This window comes from Plectropomus leopardus, chromosome 8 (assembly GCF_026936395.1).
Source record: "Plectropomus leopardus strain MGB_pleo_1.0 chromosome 8, ASM2693639v1, whole genome shotgun sequence".
NCBI classification, from domain to species: Eukaryota; Metazoa; Chordata; class Actinopteri; order Perciformes; family Serranidae; genus Plectropomus; species Plectropomus leopardus.
This window is the reverse complement of record NC_142183.1, coordinates 34,949,097-34,971,086: the sequence shown is the minus strand read 5'-3', so window position 1 is coordinate 34,971,086 and position 21,990 is coordinate 34,949,097. Positions and strand designations below refer to the sequence as shown.

Below are 21,990 nucleotides of genomic sequence, written 5' to 3'. Positions count from 1 at the left end.
GTTGTTGCCACATCAGAAAAAGGTACATTATCAACAGATTATAGAAGAAACAAATATTTCAAGGAGCATTTCTCCATCATTGAACCAACTGAGTTATTGTACGACCGGACTTCAAAACAAACCTTTGTTTATGTTTCTGTGAATCAGGTTATTGAACTTTTATTGAACAGAACAGAGTTTCTTGAAAAAATTGTTTTCAGTGAAGAGTCTATTCCAGGGTTTTACAAGACTTTTCAAGATGGTTCTTACTTTAAGCAAAATTTTGGAGAACAGGAGCTGCATATTGCATTAGGTCTATACATAGACGATTTTGAGTTGTGTAACCCGTTAGGCACGTCAAAGAAAATTCCTAAAATAACAGCTGTTTACTGGGTTATTCTTAATTTACTCTCAAAGTTTCGTTCCACTTTACACTCAATTCATCTAGCTCTTCTTGGAAAGACTTGTGATGTTAAGCAGTTTGGTTTTGAAAAGTTTTTCAGTCCTTTAATTAAGGATTTAAAGTCACTGGAACAAACAGGGGTCTTTGTGCAAACTCTTGACAACTACGTAAAAGGTTCAGTATTTTGTGTCTGTGCAGACAATTTAGGAGCTCATGCACTTGCCGGCTTTCAGGAGAATTTCAATGTAAAGAATTTTTGTAGATTTTGTTTAACAAATCGGGGTGAAATAGCAACTACTGCAATTTCTGATTTTCAGCTACGCTCCAGAGAACATCACGATACATGTCTGCTAAAACTTTGTCTTGAAAATGTTCCACATGTAAATGGTGTTAAAAATGAATGTGTTTTAAGTAAGCATCTGTCATATTTTCACCCTGTCACTGGCTTCCCCCCAGACATATTGCATGATGTTTTTGAAGGTGTTATACCTGTTGAACTGTCTTTGTGCCTGAAAAACTTTATTTCAAAAGGCTATATTACTTTGGACAGACTGAATAGCCTGATCAATTCATTTCCGTACAAATATTCTGACAGGGCGAATAAACCAAAGGCAATTTCGAAAGCAAATCTTGAAAAGGGCAGCATAGGTGGCAATGGCCACGAAAATTGGTCTTTATTACGATTCATCCCTCTTCTCATCGGAAAGAGTGTGCCAGAACAAGAACCTGCATGGGAAATACTGATGGACCTCAAAGAAATAGTTGAAATTGTTGTCTCACCTGTTTTTTCAGAGGAAATATTGCACTACCTGGAGATCAAGTTGTCTGATCACAGAAGCCTGCTCACAGACACTTTTCCTGATTTTGGCTTGCGCCCAAAGCACCACTTTGCTGACCATTATCCTTACCTTCTACGCTGTTTTGGTCCATTGGTGGAATTATGGACGATGAGGTTTGAATCCAAACACAGCTTCTTCAAGAAGACCATGCATGATGTTCAAAACTTTAAAAATGTACTCCTTACGCTGTCCTTAAAACACCAACAGATGATGGCATGCCAGTTTGATAGCCAGAGTCTTTTCAAGCCAATGTTACATGTGGAGAAAGTAACTGACATCAAAATATCTTCTTTGGATGCTGACCTGCGCACAGTGATTAAGAGAAAGTATCCACATCTTGAAACTGTGTCCCTTTCTAAAGACATTTATTTTCATGGGACCCGATATGTGGAGGGTATGATTCTGTCATCTGGACACTGCAGTGGTCTGCCAGAATTCTACAAAATTGTCACCATAGTGGTTAACCCTGAAAAAGTAGCCTTTGTTGGCAAAAAGCTCACATCTTGGTACCTTGAACATTTTAGGTCTTTTTAGCTTGTGGAGAGCATCTACACAGACATTGAAATTTTTGATCCTCAGGCTCTCAACCACTATCATCCATTGGTTGCGTACACAGTGGGAGGGAAGGTGCTGGTGACTCCAAAAGTGTGCCTGCTCCATTGAAGTGACACAGAATGGCAAGTGAACCCTGATTAAATGTTGCTCTAACTCACTCTCATTCTGACCCTTTCTCCCATTCAAGCAAGATGCAGTCTGTCATATTATTTTTGATATTTTTTTCTGTTTTACTTACTGAGTTGATTTGTTTCACTTGTGTCTTGTTTCATTTACCAGTGTCCTGTTTGTAACCTCCCCCCCCCCAGCTTTCTGGACCAGCTTGCTCTGCTTATGGACATTGCTTTTTGTGTTAATATTTGATCTGCTTACTAGAACGACATAAACATTTATAATAATAGATTACTTTGCAGGTTGAACTAACACCGTCTAAGACCATGCTACGTTGTTTATAAGTTTAACTTGTCTTGTTTTATACTCTTTGCAACTTACCTCTTCTGTGTTTTTTCCTTGTTTCTTGTGACACAGGCTGAAATGCTGCCGCTAGTAAAAATTTCCCCACGAATGTCCCGTAAAGTGGCGATACCTGAGGTACCTGAATCAGTTGAAGAGTTGCAAAACATTCTTAAGGAAAAACTTGAACTTCAAGGTAGCTTCACACTACAATATGAGGACTCAGACTTTAATAATGCTCTGTGTAATTTGATTGACATCCATGATTTGCCACCTGAGCGTGCTATATTGCACATTCTTTGGGATGAGACATCTCCACTTGTTCAGCAAGAGTCAGACTCTGTTGGTTCAGAGTCTTCCCTGGACACAGCCAGTTTATCCAGCAGAGAGTCACTCCAGAGTCCCTCAGCTTTCATCAGGAACCATCTGCGAAGCGTCTCAGAGTGGCCTTCACCTTTTTCCATCCCGTCCTTCTCCTACGATGTGGAGTTGAAGTTGCGCAAAGGCAATGAGGCATATGAACAAACCAAGAAAGGTATCACCTTAACAAGAGACATGAAGATAGACATTTTGGACAAGATTGCTCAGGCAGTTTTTGAAGTGAAAGCCTATCCTGATCAAGACCAGATTGAGTCAGTTGCTTCTGCTCTCATCAGTAGACACCCCTGCCTTCGAGAACCAGGCAGTGAAACAGGGTATGACGGATGGAAAACAAGCATAAAATACAAACTTGGCAATTACAGGTCCAAGCTGCGTCAGGCAGGCTGTACTGAGGTTAGCATTAACCAGAAAAAGAGGGGCAGTGAAGATGATGGTACAAGTCCTTCTCTGAAGAGAGCAAAGAGAGGTGAGATTAACCATGTCCCTGACCATCCAGAAAACTACAATGATGACTCACTGGAGGATGAAAGACTGGTTCTGGTTGAGGAGTTCACGAAGAAGAACAAGAATGCTGCACTCATCAGACAAAAGATGGAGCTGACTTTCTCCCTGAGGCGCAGGGAGATCGTGGAGTTGCAGCCTATGGTCTCAGAGGTTCTGGAACGTTGGCCTGCTCTGTTTTGTGAGGCAGAGGTAAGCAGGTGAACTAAGAATATATTATGTTGTGTTTATGTTTAGTCTTTTTTGAAAGTGTGTTGATCACAATGCCCATTTTAACACGAAGATAAAATTGAAATTGTTTTGACTTTGTAATGAGGATTCAAATTTCCTGTTCACATTTTTTCAACAGATTAGGGAAGAGTTTTATCGGATCACAAACAAGAACCTGATGGACAACTTCAAAGAAGCCCTTCATCAGCACACCTGGAGGCTCCTGAGACTCTATCGGGCGAGAAGGACAGCTTTTTCATCTGAGATGGATCAGGTCCTTAACAGCCTGGATCAAGAGGTGAATTCTAGATGTAGTAATTTAATAACGCTGAACATTATGGATAGGTTTAGGGTTAGGGTCACCTTGTGATAATCCCTCAAAATAAATTCATGGGTTTCTAAGAGACAATAGCACAAAGAAGCGAACCAATGATGATCAATGATCAAAGACATAAAATTACTCAGATATAGTGACTTTTTCCTCATTAAACAAAGGGTATCTTAATCTTTAAAAAAAGATCTTGCCCTGTGGGGAGCCTTTTCATGATGTTGTCAGACACTGATAATGATGTTTGCCCATCAGTGACACAAAAAGCACTTTCAGTGGTCACACTTTGACAGTGAGCAATCATAGGGCCCAAGTTGAAAAATGCCAAATTACCATTTAAAAAGGAGTAAACCTTTGACATGCAATCAACAGGATTTTTTTGGATATGGAAGAGGACATCTGCCTGCATGCTTACTCTATTTCTTGTAATGTTTCATGCAACTCTTGTTTCAGACATCTGACATCACTGCACATCGTCAAACTGCAGCTTTAAAGGGCCTTCCCTTGTATCTCCGTGACAGTCAGGAGAAGCTCTTCAGGAACTGTCTTGTGAGTTGTTATAATGAACTGAAATTTTAAATTATGTTATTATACTTCATTTACGTATGTTGCTGTACTTAACGTTGACTTCAGCCTTTACCTCTCTGTCCTACTTGTTCCCTAACAATGTGTCTTATAGTTGTACTGTCCTGGCTATGACTTGATGTAGCCTAATTCATGTCATTTGATGTGTGTATGGGGGTTCAATTTTTGATTGTGGGGTATGGGGTGGAAATAGTTAATATGTCAAGCTCATAATTAATTCTATTTGGAAAAAAAATGTTTTTTTCGGTTTTGGGACCCCCTCGAAAACAAGATGATTCATCTCAAGGGGCTATCCCATCAATAAACAATTTGTTCAATTTAATAATGTGGAGATATTTTAGAGTTAGAGCTTATTCTGATTCACAGTATTTTGATGACTAATGCCTTGCAATCCATGTGTTGGTCTTTTCCTGTCTGTTAACACCAGGACACTGACCCAGAAGTGGAGCAGACGAAGGGCCTCACTGTGGGTATCCTCACTGTGCTGGAGGATGATGACAGCAGAGCGCCTCAAAGTGTCATGAGTGTTGCTGTTGTTGTGGAAGAAGAGATTGCCCTTCAAGATCTCCCTGACCTGCCAACTGCTTTTGCTTACCTCTTTGGACTGATCTATGCTTTAAACCTCAAGTACCCAAAGGATCTCAGGTACACATTTGAAACTGTTCAGAAGGTTTTCATGGAGCTTGGTACAGACCTCTCTGCAAGGGTCAGATCTCTCAAAAACAAACTCCTTCAGTGAATCCACAAGTTCTGGATCTGGAGTTGTTGACCTCTAAAAGTTCCCTGCTGTCCAGCCAACACCATGTTTTATGCTTTAGATTCATAGTTGTGTATCATACAGGTTCTGTATGGTCTTGTATACATGACTTGCACTTGATATTTTGAGACCGGAAGTTATTGCACTTAGATTTAGATTCATACTTGTGTATCATACGGGTTCTGTATGGTCTTGTATAAATGACGTATGCATGATATTTTGAGACCAGAAGTTATGGTGCTCGGTAACCTTGTTAACAGATTTATTAGATTCATAGTTGTGTATCATACTGATTCTGTATGGTCTTGTATACATGACTCGTGTTTGATCTTTTATTCAATCTCAAAGTTTAAAAGTAGACAATGTAGCACAAGTAAACAGCTACTACTGGGACAATTGGGTCTCATTAGTTTGCATGTACTTGGCCCTGTTTGAAGGGATTTGATGCTGGTACAGTTTAAATAAAACAAATGTTCTGAATGTATATGTTGCATCTGTAATTATTTATACATTTGATTATACGTTATTGGTTTTAAATTACACATTTGAGCTACATTATAAACTATTGCAGTGTGCAAGTTTAAATTCCTCTTGAATTATTCTTCTATATACTAACTTACCCCAATTAAAGTGCATTCTGTGTAAGAACTTACAGTAGAGTCATTACAATGTAAAATTATAAGTTAGTGCAATTTACAGGACAGTTAGTAGAAGTAAGGATGAAGTGTTATTACAATGTAAAATATTAAGTAAGAATTTAGGAGAGAGTCAGCACAAATAACAATTAAAAGTTATTACAATGTAAAATTATAAGTGAGTAGAACTTACTGTTGAGTTGATAAAAATCAAAATTCAGAGTTGAGCAAACTCAGAAGCAAAACTTAAAATATTTAGTTTAATTGTCCAACTTAAAATTTTATCGAAGTTTGTTGCCTTGAAATTTTGAGTTGACCCAACTTTTCTTTTTTTGCAGTGTAGTGTCTCCTTTTCTTCTGTATGTGATCTCCTTACATTTGCAAGTATGTAACTATGCAAAAGACAATTGTTGCGCTGCATAGATATGTAGAATGACTGTCATTATATGTGTCTGATCATATGCTGTGTCGCTGAGTCAAAATGATCAGAATACATTTTCTGTAAGGTTTCTAACTTGTTAAAAAAATACTTTCAGAAAGTGTGGTAGATTTATGCAGGTGTATCAAAGGTTATGTATGTAAGTCAGCATCCTGTTGTTTGCAATTGCAAAACGCCCCCCTGGACCGTCGCTCAGCTTGCACCCCCAAAAGCAATTTCCCTGTAGACCACCATTATAAAAGAGACATCTGTAAACTTGTTGACAGAACAGATGGGACTGCAAATGAGGTTGATTATCTTATTATCAAAAATCTTAAAAATCTGTGGAATTGTGTGGAGAAATAAATAGTCATTGAATTTACATGAGTAAGTTTTGACTTAATGATGTTGCAAGGTGAAGGGTAAGGGAGCTTGTTTTCATTCCAATGCCGTCAAATACTGCCACTTTTGCATTGCTTTTGATGTAAGATCATGACGGCAAAAGCCACCTTTTGCATCCATGTGATACACAGCTGGACGTTGTCAGCTAAAAAGCGGCTGGACAGAACCATTTGTACAATGTACAATGTATTTAAGAAGCATGAGGGTGCCTTTAGGGCAGGCAGGAGAGGTGGTGGATGGGTCCAACAAACCCTGGACTTTCATCTGGATGTATTTTTTTTTCTCCACTTTGCTCTGTGCCTCTTCCACTTAATCTGAGCCATCTATGCCCTTGTTGCTCAATTCTAACTATCCTTGCCAGCATGTGCTTTTTTTGACGTCCCAGAGTTGGTCATGTAATCCCACCCTGTGCTTTTGGTGACATCACAGTAGCCGCGTCCCAAAATGTCAACAGCAGATGCAGAAAAATACCTACAGCATAATATGTATACGAAAAAGTCCTCTGCAAAGCAGCAACATGTGATGACTTGAGATGAGAATGTTTTGGTGTTTGCCCACCCCAGAGGCCTAAGCAAAAGGTCGCATAAACAGAAACTATCAAAGTGTACTTCTTTGTTGGACATCTTTCAGTGAGCTAAACATCAGTACAGTTTTACCTTGTGGGCTCTGCCTTCATTATTCAAGCAAAACCAAAACAGAAAACTTGGCTTCAAATCCATCTTTGTTGTATCATGAGAAAATGTATTCCGTAGCATTATTTTTTTGTTTGTTTTCTAGTTTGAGCTCTCTTTCTCAGGCCTGCATTGTTTACCACCCCAGGCCTCCCACCAAATCCACCCCTACAACCACCACTCCTCACCCCTCCACCCTGTACCACCCCACCCGATGAGCTGAGAAGTGGAGCTAAATACACTTGACCTTGGCAGACCAGTGGGGCCACCCTGGCATCTTGGGTCTCTGGCTTGGTGCCAACGCTGACAGTGCTGGGAGGGTTTGGCAGGGATTATGGTCTTTGGGTGAAGATCACTATGGCATGTTCAAATAGGAGAGGAGGCTGCCAAGAGGAGAGAGCAGAGGCCCAGGCTGTTTATCTGAGGCTCTGACACAAGCATCCACACACAGTTATGGAAATGCACACCCACCATTAAACATAGACACAAAAACACATACATAATATAAAGGATATATTTGAAAGCATGGATGGGAAGTCAACCATTCACTGTGCTTCCTTCTTCCCAATCAAGATGTTTGTCTTTGTATTGAGCAGATACAGTAGATTCTAAAGGCAGCACACTGGCGACATTTAAGGCACATCACAAACAGCCACATAAGCTTGCAAACTGGTGGCATCTTGATGCAGGATCCATCACTGTTCCACCAGCGAGCGATGACATGTGCCAATGCTCACTAGGGACGCAATGCAGACTAGTTCTGTCATAGCATCTATGTTCCACCGGCCCATTTTTTTTCTAAAGTCTTAAAATATTGACACTTTGATGGTGCTTTTGCCATAAGATCCCAATGCCAAAATGCACCTTTTGTGTCCACATGATAAGCCCCTGGATGGCATCAGCTGCGAACATGGCTGGGCAGAACTGATCATGTTGTTATTATGCCACAAGATGAAACATGACACGTGCACATGTGCCACAGAATGGCATCACATTAAAATGCTGCTGATAACAATGTACTATAAGGAGCACAAGGGCACCTATAGGGTAGGCGGTAGGGGTGGTGGAAGGGTCCAACAAACCCAGGATTATTATGCTGGAGTCCAGTGTTCACTTCCCATTCTGATTTTTGTTTGTTTGTTTGTTTGTTTGTTTGCTTCGTTGTTGTTGTTTTGTTTGTTTTTTTTCTACACCTTACCATGTGCCTCCTTCCCTCCTTAATCCTAACCTTCCATGCCAGCATGTGTGCTTGTTGATATTCTGGCATTTGTTGCCATGTGCTTATGTTGTCTAAACATAACCACATGCAACCTCATGTATATTTGTTGACATTTCCGTAGGGGCATCCCACGCACCACATAAAATAAGTTAACGTGAGCTCATGATGTGATGATAGGGAGGGCAGATCCCTTTGCTTTCTGCTACAAAAAGAACAAATGCTATTGCTATTATAGTTTTTATTTTACATCTATCTAAATGAAATCAGGGGAGAAGTGATGGCTGTTGGAGGACTGTTTTTAAAAGGTTAAATAGAAAGTAACTTCCCTCACTTTACACTTGCCATTTTTTCGTTTGAATTGTGCAAAATCCAACATTCTCAAGAAATATATTTATTGTGTTGTTGACAGATGATGTGGCCCTGATCTACCCCTGAAGGAGATATTTCTCAACCCTCCAAGTTCGCAGACGATGCAGACAGGTACATGAACAATGCTTGCAGCTGGTCTACACCCACACATCGTTAAAAAGCAACTACATACTGTATCACAGATCTCGGTTGAAGCCGTTTGAGCTTTCTGCATCTCGACTCGTGCAACAGCTAATTACTAGTTGTCACCTCACAGTTGGCTACTACAAGGACCAGCTGATCATTAGCTGACAACCCTCCCTCCAAAAAAAAAACAAAAAACAAAAAAAAAAAAAAAAAACAAAACAAATCAACTCTGGTTGTTCTCTTCAGGAGTTGCGGATTTATATTCCTGTTGATCTTGCAACCAACGCATCCTCATATCTACCTTATGGGTAATTTACAAGTGTCCTCCACAGTGACCCTTATGACTGTTCGAAAAGCCAACTGAGCATTTTCTGATCTTCCACCTACGTCCCAAAGCCTGTAAGCTTGTTCAGTCAGTCAAGTTCACTGCTACACTTAACTAATACACTCCTCTCACCTCTCCTCTCACGTCCTTTTAACAATGGCAGTGATATACACCACTAACCTGAAAGCCATTTGGTGACGTAATGCTTGTGCTGTTGCTGCTATTCATGTAGCAACTCATAGGCAGATACAAGTATCCACCTGTATGCTCTGAGTCTAGGAAGGAAAGTTTTCATTGTCACTTTCTGCACAACCTTGTTTGCCATTGCAGAGAGAGAAAATGCCAGAGCCAAGACAGAAAACAAACACTGTCCATTTTGAGTTGGTCGCCAGAATTATGGCCATGGTCTGATTAAGTTTTGTGACTAAGGGTTGAGATGAAAGAAAATCATGGTTGTGGTTAAGGTTAGCTGAAAATTACCTTCATGGTAAGAAAAAACCTATTTTGAGTGTTAAGGCTCATTTTAGTCCCTTTACATACAAAATAAAATGATATATGCACAGACCTTTCTCAGCCTGTTCTCATTCTGAAGTTGTAAAATACCTTGGCTTTGTTAGTGCCTTTGGCCCAAGATCCTGATGCCAATAACCAACTTTCGTGTCCGCAATAAATGCCACTGAACATGTCAGCTAAGAATGCAGGGGGACAGAATGGGTTGAGGTGTTATTACATGCCGGCAAATAGCCAGACGGAGTTTGTCATATGCGCATGATATGAGTCAGAATGGCATAGGGTTGAAATGCTGCCAGTAACAACATCACATAAGGAGAGGATGACGCCTGTGGGACAGGCGGGAGGGGCAGCGAATGGATCCTACAAACCACGGACTTTCACCCAGGAGTCCACTGTTCACTTCCCATTTGAATATGATTTTTTTTTTTTTTGTTTTTTTTCTACACCTTACCATGTGCCTTCTTTCCCTAATATTAACCATCCATGTCAGCATGTACATTGGTCGATAGTCTGGCGTGGGTTGCCATGTGCCCCATATAGTCCCACTTCAAAAAAACTATCCCTTTAAATATATCCGAACCATAGACTAGATGGAAAACATGACAGTTCTCCCAAAGTGTAACATTTCAATCTGGATTGCCCCATGGTGTTTGGCTGCAGTATAGGTCATAAAGCCCGCCCCTCCATGTTAGTGAATGAGACATAGGCCAAACTAAAAACTCAAAGTTAACGCCAAATAAATTCTTCCCAAAGATGGTTTCTGATACTGAAGGTAGTTCATGCCAATCCATGTGCTCATATTCAATGGAGCTGCTCGTGATTGGTCGGACAGATGTTTTGGCGGGAACTCAGTCACCGAAGATATCGCTACTGTGCAGACAAATGACATCACCAGCATAAGATGGCAGCATCTGCATCCCGGATATTTAAGCACAGTGGGGGTAAGTGGGGGTGTGTCGTCCATCATATACATACATGTACAGTTTATGATCGGAACATGTGGACAGAGGATTATTTTCACTAGATAACCAATGCCTTTAGTACGCAATAAAAAATAAATAAATATATATATACATATATATATATATATATATATATATATATATATTTTTTTAATTTTATCACAAAAATGCACAAATACAGATGAAATAAACCCAGAAATAAACCCAGAGTATGGACAGAAGGCTCTGACCATGTTGTACACGTAATTAACACTGAGCATAAATGAGCCATTAGGGTCAGTGAGACAGGGCATGGAAAACTAAATTATTCCTTCAATTGCTGCATCAGAACTGAAGACAACAGATGAAGCAATCCTGTTAATCAGTCTTTCAGTAAAAAGCGTCTGACTGCTTTTGAGGACACAGGGTCCACAGGATGACTCTGGCAGAAGCACGGCCCTCCCAGCACTTGTTCAGTGAAGGGGAGCAGCAGTTTGCCAGGCTAAAAACAGCCATTTGGAGCCACTTGCAGGGGCAGCGGTAATAACGGCAGACATTGGCAGGGGGGCAGTGAAACTCATTAGAGTCATTAGTTTCAACTCATTTCTGTGTCAAGTCTCCTTTGCCATGCTGTCTAAGAGGGGGGTGGGGGAGAGGGTGTGTGTGTGTCTGCAGGTCTGAAACAGCCATTAGCATCAGGGCGTGATGGATGCGGCTGGCTGGGGTGCCACCGAGGCAGAATGTGCGCAGTCAGCAGCCCAACTTCCTTTCACTTTCCTTCATCCTTTCTTCCCCTCCCTTCTCTTTTCTTGCTCCTGACTGGCTGGAAAGAGCAAAAAAAAAAAAAAAAAGAACAGGGATGGATGCTTTAGAGCAAACACAAAAACATAAAAGAAAAGAAAAACTGTCAGCGGTCCAAGAAGTGTGAAAAGGCTCTCTTGATAGGGGCTCATTACAAAAGGTCAAAGCACAGTGTGAACTGGGCAGCGACATTAGTAGGTCATCTTTTTAGTCTTGCACATTCCACTACAGGGACTCCAAAGGAGAAGCAAGGGCTCCGTGGCTATTAGCTGCACCAGCATTTCTGCTACCACTGAATACTGTATTGAGATCTCAGAGAGCCTCTTTCAGAGTGTTTTCACAGTTGGTTTACAACAGCCTTTTCAAGCACGGCCACACTTTCTCTGTGAAGGTGCACACATACTGATTGCAGATCAGACTGTGCAGCATTTGGTCCTTTACATCACTTCATTCAGCCTTGTGATACTGATCCACATCTCACCTAAACTAACAGCTTGGTTAGGAGTGGGAACATACATGAAGTCTAACCCAAACAATCTACTTTATTAACCCTAAGGATCATGCCATTTTAGGCAAACAGGATCATGCCTAAAATGGCAGGAGATCACTGTTTCCATTATCCTGTGTATGTGCCAATTTAAAATGAAATCCGTATTAGCTAAATTCGTCATTCTTTTTACAACAGCAAGCTAATATTTCTGTATTACAAATGTGTTCCAATTCATCACATGGTGCTGCTCTGTCATTGACCTTCAGCATCTACTTATGGCGTTTTAGGTATCCTATTTGCGTCAGCTGTTTAAGCTCCAGAATGCCGATACCATGATGTCAACAAATGTACATGGTGGGATGATGTAGCACTGTGTTGTGTCCATCACAATGGATAGGATTAGGCAACAAAGTCACAGATGGTTAAGTTTAGGCAAAAGAAGCACGTGGTGATGGGTAGAAAAAGAAAAAACACACAGATCCACATGGGAAGCAAACTCAAGACTGCCACACAGAAGTCTGTTGTTTGTGGGTCTGTTCCACTTCCCCATCCGCCCTGTAAGTACATGTGCGCTCGTGCTCCCTATATTACCAAACACTGTCCTCCAGCATTTCATACGCACGTGAATTCACGTGTCATGTGACGTCATTCAGCTATCCAACTCCTTTTAATAACAATGTGACTTATTCGGTGCAGCCGTGTTCTTAGCTGATGTATAAAGCTACCTTTCCATTTGGCATTGCACACTCAAAAGCACTAATAAAGCAGGGCGATTTGAAGAGCTTGGAATGAGAAGAGGCCAGTATTTTATGTTATCTTAACTTTTGTGCAGTGCAAAATGATGTTGCTAAAATTTACAGCGGATTTCCTGGGAATTTTGCAGTCATGGTGCCCAAAACTGATGCTAAAGGGGTACTTAGAATGTTGCGGTTTGATGCCCTGAGTACCCTGGTTTGATCCATATGTTTTGGGTAAACTGCCATAATGAAGGTGGCTGTGGCTCAGGAGGGAGAGCGGATCCACTAATTGGAGAATAAGTAGTTCGATCCCCAGCTTGGGCAAAATATTGAGCTCCAAATTGTTTCCGATGGCTATGCCACTGATGTGTGAATGCTTAACCAATGAGCAAGTGGGACCTTGTAGAGTAGCCTTGGCCACCAGTGTATCAATGTGTGTATACATGGGTGAATGTGACGAGTAAAAGCGCTTTGAGAGATCAGGAGACTAGAAAGTCTTTATACAAGTGCAAGGCATTCACAATTTACAAGGCCATGACTGTTTCTGGGGCACAATAGCAGAAAGAAATGCAAGACAATGCTACGATATGTGTCTCCACCTTGATATTCAGATTGTCCTTGGAGATTCAGCCTCCAGAGGAAATACTCACACGTATAACACCTTTCTCTTTATCCACTTAAAACTATAAATTTCACACTAGAAAAAGCTGTGGTTTAACTTCAATTTCAGGAGGTGAAGAGGAAGGTAAAGAACTGCTGCTGCACATGACCCCGCAGCCTCACTGCAGCATCAATTAAAGTGATTGCTTTTCTCAATTGTTCCTCCTGTTGTTTATGCCATTAACATTTTAGTCAGATTGTAGCTGTCATAATTCATCCCCACGGTTGTAAAGTCCTCACACAGGCATTAAAACCCCATGGAGGAAAACAAAAAGCCACATGGACGTCTAAATGCAGCCGAGCTCCCCTGCATTGCATTTGTTTGTAGTACAGGACCACAGCTGTACTGTACGCTCCCAGTGGGCAGCAGTCTTCCACAGACACCTCCTGTTTTCTTCTCATCTTTCTTTGTTTTCAAGCTGTTCTTCACACTGGGATCACACGCCTTCAGTATTTGCCCACTCCTTCGCTCTCTGTTTATTCCCTCTATCCCCGTCTCATCACGGTCAACCATTTCTTTCTCTTGCTTTCTATGTTTGACTTTTAGTCGATTCTTTCTATGGCTTTTTGTTTCCTTTGTATGTCTCGAAGGTCAAAAGCTTCTGAGTAGATTTGCTAGTAGCCCAAAAATAACAGTAACATGAAATTAAAATGCACACTTAGCCCTGACACCATGGCTTGTGTACCCTCTTGCTTTTACAGGAATGTTGGATGCACACGCTTTCAATGTGCAACATCCGAGACAAATGCTTTCACACTGCATTGTGCCTTTACACATTATATGAGTTATGTCAGAGAAGCCAGGATGAATAAATTGGATTTTATGCCGGCATCTGTAACATCCCTCCTCCTCTAGATAGTATGCTGTGTAAAGACTCCTCCAAACTCATTGGACCTGACCTGGAGCAAGTCTAGGGCCCAGACTTTCTAGCCTGATAATCAGATGGAATTGCTAAGCTGCTGTTGACATTCCCAGATGCTGCAACCAACACCGAAAGGTTAACGAAATGTTAGGGTTGGAACAACATCATGGTTTGGCTCTACATTCATACAGGAAGTGAAAACTAGCCACCATATAGGGCAGCTCCCTATATTACACTGTTACTGGCAGCATTTAAACGTTATAAACTGACACTGCCCATCTGCGTATCATATTGCCACGCCAGGGCCCACCCGTCCAACCAGCGACGTATCATAAACCGTGAAAGCTTCCATCCAAAAAAAAAAATCTGTGTATTTTTAATGCTTCTAGCCTTATGTATTAAAGGCCTTTTATGCTTTTCAAACCATCCTAAGTGCCTGGACATGGATCTTTTTTTAGATCACAGTTTTTGATTATTAGTTCCTCCTATTTTTTCTTAAACGTTCCCTTCCATGAGCATTGGTGGTTTGAGGGTCACCAGAAGCATTTCTGCCGCCTCTATTTTTTACTCGAAAGGTTGTAAGCTTTACTTTTGTGCCGCAAAATAAATTAATGCTCTAGTTAGTATGGCTCTTATTTAAATCTAATTAACCAGGATCATGCATAAACAACCTCCCATGGCCACCGTGCATGCGTGGGAGCTCTGTTTTTAAAGGGTTAAAAGGCAAAATGAGCTTTAAAAGTTACTTTAAACTGTATTTATCTGACTGTTGACTGTGGTAAACTGAGGTTACTGTAGCTTTATAAATTATGTTTACAGTGACAAAGCCTTTTAAAAAAAGACAAAAAGGAGCAGAGCAGAGGACGAGCAGTTGGTCTCTTGCTAAACGTTTCAGATTGAAACATCCACCCACCACTTTTCACACACTTATGTCCATTATATTTTTTTGTGAATGTTTGTGTGCGTGCATGCATGTGTGCATTTGTGTTTTTGTTTGTGTTAATGGTGGAAGTCAGTATGTCTCTACATGTTCTAAAGATACTAGTTGAATGCTAATTGCTAAAGGTTTAAATTATTTACTGTGGGGCGGGGGATTTCTGTTTTCTCCCTGATAATGGCTGTGGTCAGGATTCATGACAGTTAGGATATGTATATGTATATATTTATATCTTTTTAAAGCAGAGTCAATAGAAATCACTTGTGTTGGAAAATGGACTTGTTTTTTCGACCATCTATACACATGTATTCAAAATATGAACAATATGCCAAATGTTAGCTCATTTAGCTGCTTTAACAAAACAAAGCTGGCTGGCTGATGGCTGATGGCTGATGGATTGATGAAGCATCTACTGTATAGATTTTGGCAGAGGTGTTGAATAATAATAATAATGATAATGATAATAATTTAATTAAACATTTGTAAACATATACATTGAAATAATAATAATATATATATATATATATATATATATATATATATATATATATATATATATATATATATATATATATATATATATATAGTTATTTTTATTATTTCAGTATATATGTCTAATAAAATTCCTTAGTGCACACTACAGTAGATGCACACACATTTTTCTTCCCAGAAATCAGCAAATGATTTGTACAAAAACTCTATCAGAGAGATGAAACCTTTGACTTGTTAACAACACCCTCAGTTTCCCTTTCTTTCATATTCAACTAAACTGTGTGTGTTGATGGAGGCAGATGTCTGTGTGACTCAGCCAACATTATCTCTGATAACAGCTGATTTGTCCCAACACTGCGGCAGCGCTCTCTGCGTCACATTACATGATTCCCACAGCTCTCTGCAAACCACGAAGATGCAAATCTGTCTCCACCGCTCACGTCACCAACAACAAACCTGTTTGTGTGCTTCTCTAAATAAGGTCGCAGTTAATTTGTGACAGTCATGTAGTGTGTTGAGAACACGGAGACACTTACTGTACTGAGTGAAGAACTCATTTGCCCATATGTCCATGTGACATTTATGTGTTTTCTCTTGTATAAAGGGCTTTGTAATATTTACAATACTAGTGATTCTGTGTTTGGTTGTCTGTTTTCAGTTTTATTTTTTTGTTTTGCTTTTTGTTTTTTCTCAGTGACAGCCCATGTTGTGTTAATATAATCTTTGTATAGGATTAGTTTACACCATCAGAATGATTTCAAATTATTACTTTTGGTAAGACTAAATCCAGACTCCCTGAATCTTTTATCCCACACTGCAGGGAACTAAAAGTTTCAAATGACCCTTCTTGATACTCGGTTAAATAAAAACAGAGAAGGAATGAAACAGTTCAAATGTTGCAAAACATTAGGCAAAAAAAATAAAATACATTTGTCACATATTTGGCAATGTTTTTGATCACAGTCCCAAAATTTGACAAAGAAAGGGCAACCTTTACCATTTAGCCTGCACATCACAGATTCACCCTCCCACATACCAGTGTTGACATGATATGAAATTACATTACATTTTTTACATTACATGACATTATTTTGCATGCTCTTTTATCCAAAGTGACTGACAATATATTCATTTAAATGACAGATTCATTAAAAATTTAGAGTGTATCCTGTTTAAACAAATAGCCACAAGCAAATAACTATAATTGATTGAGAATCATTTTCTTAAAATGTACGTTATGTTATGTTTCAGAAATGACACATAAGAAGGTACTAACAAGGGTTGTTGAGATATAATCTGTGACTGTGGCAACCTAACCTGTAAATGGGAAGTAACTTTACTGTCCTACTTGGATGCTAAATGTCAAATGCAGCACAAGAGTGCAATGGACAGGTGGGAATATGAAGTTTGATTATGGTGCCGGGCGAGGGCAACACCACGTCCCACGTCACATATTGTCTCTTTGCAGTGGACTGCTGCGTCTACAGATGATGCTTAAGGTATCCTTCTGCGTCTGCTTGTCAAGACCCAATGCAACAACTGCTAAACAAATACAAAGTGTAAATGGACACCACAGGTTTCATCTGGCTGCGTTCTCAATTGACGCCATCTTGTGGCATATCTTGCTGACGTGAAAGGTGGCTTTTGGTGTTGGGATCTCATGCAGAAAACACTGTCAAATCAGCAATGTTTGTCAGTTTGTGTGGTCATTTAAAAACCACAAAATAGATAATATGATCACATTATAAACTACAAGGCAATCATATGAGCATCACAATCGATGAAGAGTGAAAAAAAAATATATGTTTAGCTAAATATTCGTTATCATTTTACTTGTTTGCTGCCTGTTGCCTGTCAGAACCTCTTATACAGTACACATAACATCTGTCTGGGTAAGATATAGGTTTGGGTAAGGTCCTTGCTTTTCTCAGTTCATATTCCAACCTTGCATGCAAGTTAAAGAACAGTTCAGAAGGTCAGGGAGTTACCATCATCACTAATCATCCTGTTTAACCACAAATATCCATAGTAGACCTTACAGCAGGCAAGCAGCAGTTATTGAGATATCGTGATCAGACTGACAAGCTAACACCCTCGTCCTTATGACCAACTGTTAAAATCTCTATCATCAAAACACTTCCAGCTCTGTAAGTATAAATACAATCAGCTTTTTAACTGCATTGAAAGCTCCTCCAGATATTTCCTGTGGATGTGATGTGCTGCAGGGTCTGCTGGAAGCTGTCCAGTTTAGAGAAGAATTGGTACTTTTCTGCTTTCCAAACTCCAACCTCTCTGTGTTTCCGTCTATCTGTCTCTCTGTCAGTGCGTCTCCGGGGAAATCGAGGCCCTTTGCTGACACACCTCTCTCTCTCACACACATCCACTTTCCCTCTCTTTCTGTATATCACTCTTGTTCTTTCCTTCCCTCCATCCATCTCGTTGCCTTTCTTCCCTCCGTCTCAGGGGTATTTGAGGCCAGAGCTGCCGCTGTCGCATCAGAAGTCATCCAGTGTAACAGAATGACGAGCATCACACAGGCCCAGGCCTGCTGGCCCAGCCACGTACTTCCACACACACACACACACACACACACATACATATACACAGATAGAGAGAAACAAACATGTTGATTTTGATTTTTTTTATTTTGTCACCGGCCCAACCTAAAGCCCAGTCCCCTCCACAATAAATAATAAATGCAAAGCTCTTCTCTCTGACAAAGTGTCTCTCTTTGCTTTCATTTTCTTTTGTCTCTGTTCCTTTAGTTCTCTTCCTACAAAAATAATCTCCTTATTTAGCAAATTTCATCAAAATCTGCATGCATAAAGCCTCAATTAGAGATGATGATCATTTCACCAGACAAAGACCTGACCTCTCTGAATTTGTACTGCACAAAAACATATTAAATATATATCAAACCAGCTTTTTTTTCCTTTTTTTGACCACTATTTGAGACCAAAAAAAAAAAAAAAACCAAACAAAACCAGAAGTATTTTGGAAAGTAATCTCTGTTTTTTCTGGCAGTTTTTTAGTGACCCATCACTGTTCATTTCTACTGGGAATAGTGACACAAAGTGGCTGTTTTATGCTAAGACATTGCTGCACTTCCAGTAGGGATTGTGCCACCAAAAGTGGATGATTTAAACTAAGACATTTTCTTTTCCTTACCATAACCAAGTGTTTTTTTGTGCCTAAACCTACCCACATGTTAACCACAGCATTGTTAAAATGTCACATTACATTACAACGTTTCAAAGTGTACATTAATTTCAAAGGTGAAATATCCACACTCGTCATTATTTTTAGTATTTTACATGATGTAAATGTGATATTTCACAATAAATTACTGTAAATATGCCACAGTGATAACCAAATACTGAAATTATTTCTCACATTTTACAGGATGTAACTATACTATTGCACAATAAATTACAGTAAAACTGATACAGTCATACAGATAAAAACACACTGTGATTAATTCCAAGATTTTACAGAATGTAACTTTAATATTTCACAATAAGTTACTGTGAAAAAAAATACAGTGATACACATATGAATCTGCTGTTATTGTTTCCATGATTCCAAAGGCTGTGCCTTCAACAATTCAAAATAAATTGATATAGGAATACAGATAAAACAACACTGTGATTATTTCCAGTATTTTACATGATGTAAGTGTAATATTTCCCAAAAAATTACTGAAACAGTGACACAGATACAAAGACGCTGTGATTGTTTCCAGGGTGTTACAGGATGTAACTGTGACATTTCATGACAAATTACTATTCAAACGACACGATGTTGTGATTGTTCCCAGGATTTTACAGAATGTAACCAAAATTTCTCACAGTAAATCACTGTAAAACATATGAAGATGCTGTAATTATTTCCAGGCTTTTGCAGAATGTACCTATAATATTCACAGGAACTGACTGTAGAAATCATGCATTGACAGCGATACAAAGATGTTGTGATTATGTCCTTGATGTAACTCTAAAATTTCACTATAAATTACTGTAAAAATGATATATTAACTGGTACCCAGTATTTGACTGTATATGTATAGTCTAGCCTTTTACACTGTATAGTTTATAGTAAAAACGTACACTGGCAGCATTTACTCTGGCAATTAGGTTGGTAATTGAACTACAGTTTTTCACAAAAATAATTAAGACCTGTTGATGATATCGGGTGAAATACTTGGATACACAAAAAACATAAAAAGCAGTGGGAGCCATCCTCTGTGAATAATGGATACATTGTAATGAATTTCATTGCAATCTATGCACTTTATTGTTATTATTATTATTATTATTATTTATTTTTTTATTTATTTATGAGGAAAAAAAAAGAATTTTCACTCTGAACCAAAGTTGTGGATTCAAAGACATTTTCATCCCTTGAGCCACATTGCAAGGCTAAACATAGAGTGTGTGAGAGAGGAAGAATATATTTGATTTTTTTTTTTTTTTTTTATTGAATGATTATACTTATTGCCATTTTTTTGACACTGACCTCTGGATAAATGCAGCAGAGTTTCCCTTCAAACAAAACCTTCCAGAAGTACTGGAATTGGCGATATGCCAAAGAAAGGCAAACTGAGAATGTCAAAACTCTTTTTTTCTTTCTCCTCTATGAATAAATGCTCACAAAGATGAAAAGCCAAACAAAAGCAGGTGTTTGTGGGTCATATTACTGACAAAAAGGCCAAGAGAGTTCCAAACACAGCTAGAATCAAGTGTGAAGTGTCTCTTAGGCCCATTTTTATCTCTACTCTTGAAGGAAACGCTTTCTGTGACCAACCAGAGAAAAAAAAAAAACCAAAACTTTACTGAATAAAAGCACTGGTTGACTGAGAACAAAGAAATTGGACTGGAATTACTTTCTCTCGAGATGATTTTCCTCTGAGATTCAGTGCGTTGCAGAGTTTTAGTTTCCTGTGTACAGATTGCCCAGCAGTGATTACATCTGTGTCATTCATATGTTATCAGCCCATTAAATAGCAGTTATCATCTAAGCCATCCAAGGGATGGACGGCAGGTTAATAGGGAGGACACATTTTGGTCAGTCTGCAATATGATGGGGGATCAATACCCAAAACAGACATTCTGCTATTTTCAGAACCCAAAAATCAATAGTGTTTGAGCTTATTGATACTGCTCTCGAGTCCTGCTGTGGGTCCTATAAGTTAACTCGTTGCCTCGTCTTTTAACCATTTAATAGAACAGTATGGATAGTGGCATTGATAAAGACTTGGATTAGAAAGAAGTCTCGATAATGGTATCAATATCAATAACCCCCACCCCCCTCTGAAATTGCCATTTCATTTCATCTTTGTACTTCTGGTTAACTGAGTGATCCTACAGCAGTTCAATCATCGAGGACAGGACAATCATCTCTGCTCCAGCCCCCCCTTTGTGTGTTAGGATGATAAAATGGTGTTTGGATGTAAAAACGTGGCATAAAATGTGTGAAGATTCCACAGGTGTAAGAGAGGTGTGTGAAAGTGTGTGTTTCTCTGGTTTGCGGAGCGGTGATGGATCTGTGTGTTGTGTCAGAGTGAGGAAAGGTGATAGCGCCATAATCTCACCTTGGTCAGACAGCCACCAGCAAAGATAACAAGCTTTGTCTTTCTCTGTCTTTCTTTGCCTCATGTATTCACTTCTCCCCTCTCCTGCATCTGCTTTCTTATTTTACAGACACAAGTAACTCTGTTTTTCAGAATGTCAAAATCACAATGGAAAGTGGGACCTTTGGAATTCATGAGCCTGTAACATTTCCATTATTGAAAGATAAGGCTCAAAATAATAAATTGGCATTATTCTGTGTATTTCTTACAGTAGACATATCCTATGAAAAGACCAAAACTAACAATGTGTCAGTCTCACAATACTGTCTGAATACCCTTTTCTGTCTGTGGCTCCAAATACACTGGTTCCTGCCAAAAGGATAAATCCACAGACAGTTTCACAAATATATAGTTTCACTTTTAAAAAGTCATAAAATACGCTCACCACATTTACTATTTTCTATCAAACCTTACTCAAACAGGAGTAGTATAGCATAGCATTGCATAACATATAATAGTATTAACATAACAAATTTAGCAATTGAATAGTGCTTTTGGTGGGGACTATTTTCAGGGGTGGATTAATCTACATTTGGTGCTCTGGTGAGTAAGTCAGCTATTTGTGGCAACAGGACGGTGTATGTGGGATTAAGACAATATAAACCACAGTGCTTGTATTTATGGTAATTAAGAATACGTCTTTAGGTTACTCTAAAAAAACAAAAGCTAAGCTAGGCTAAGCTAAGCTATCTTAGATAAGAAACTGTGGCCGACTTATCAGTTCAATCAGAGTAGTTCACTTATGTTATGTGATCATATTTTGTTTTTTTT

The 21,990-nt window shown here is 39.3% G+C and overlaps 1 protein-coding gene across 1 annotated transcript; it reads left to right on the top strand.

Annotated features, from left to right (window-relative positions):
• Nucleotides 1–3,201: 3,201 nt before the first annotated feature.
• On the top strand, nucleotides 3,202–5,070 carry LOC148188987 (uncharacterized). The gene is made up of 4 exons (XM_088080655.1): nucleotides 3,202–3,303; nucleotides 3,461–3,619; nucleotides 4,103–4,198; nucleotides 4,662–5,070. Exons 1-4 carry the CDS (start codon nucleotides 3,202–3,204, stop codon nucleotides 4,971–4,973), a joined length of 669 nt encoding a protein of 222 aa, XP_087936781.1. The 3' UTR covers nucleotides 4,974–5,070.
• The last annotated feature ends 16,920 nt before the right edge of the window (nucleotides 5,071–21,990 follow it).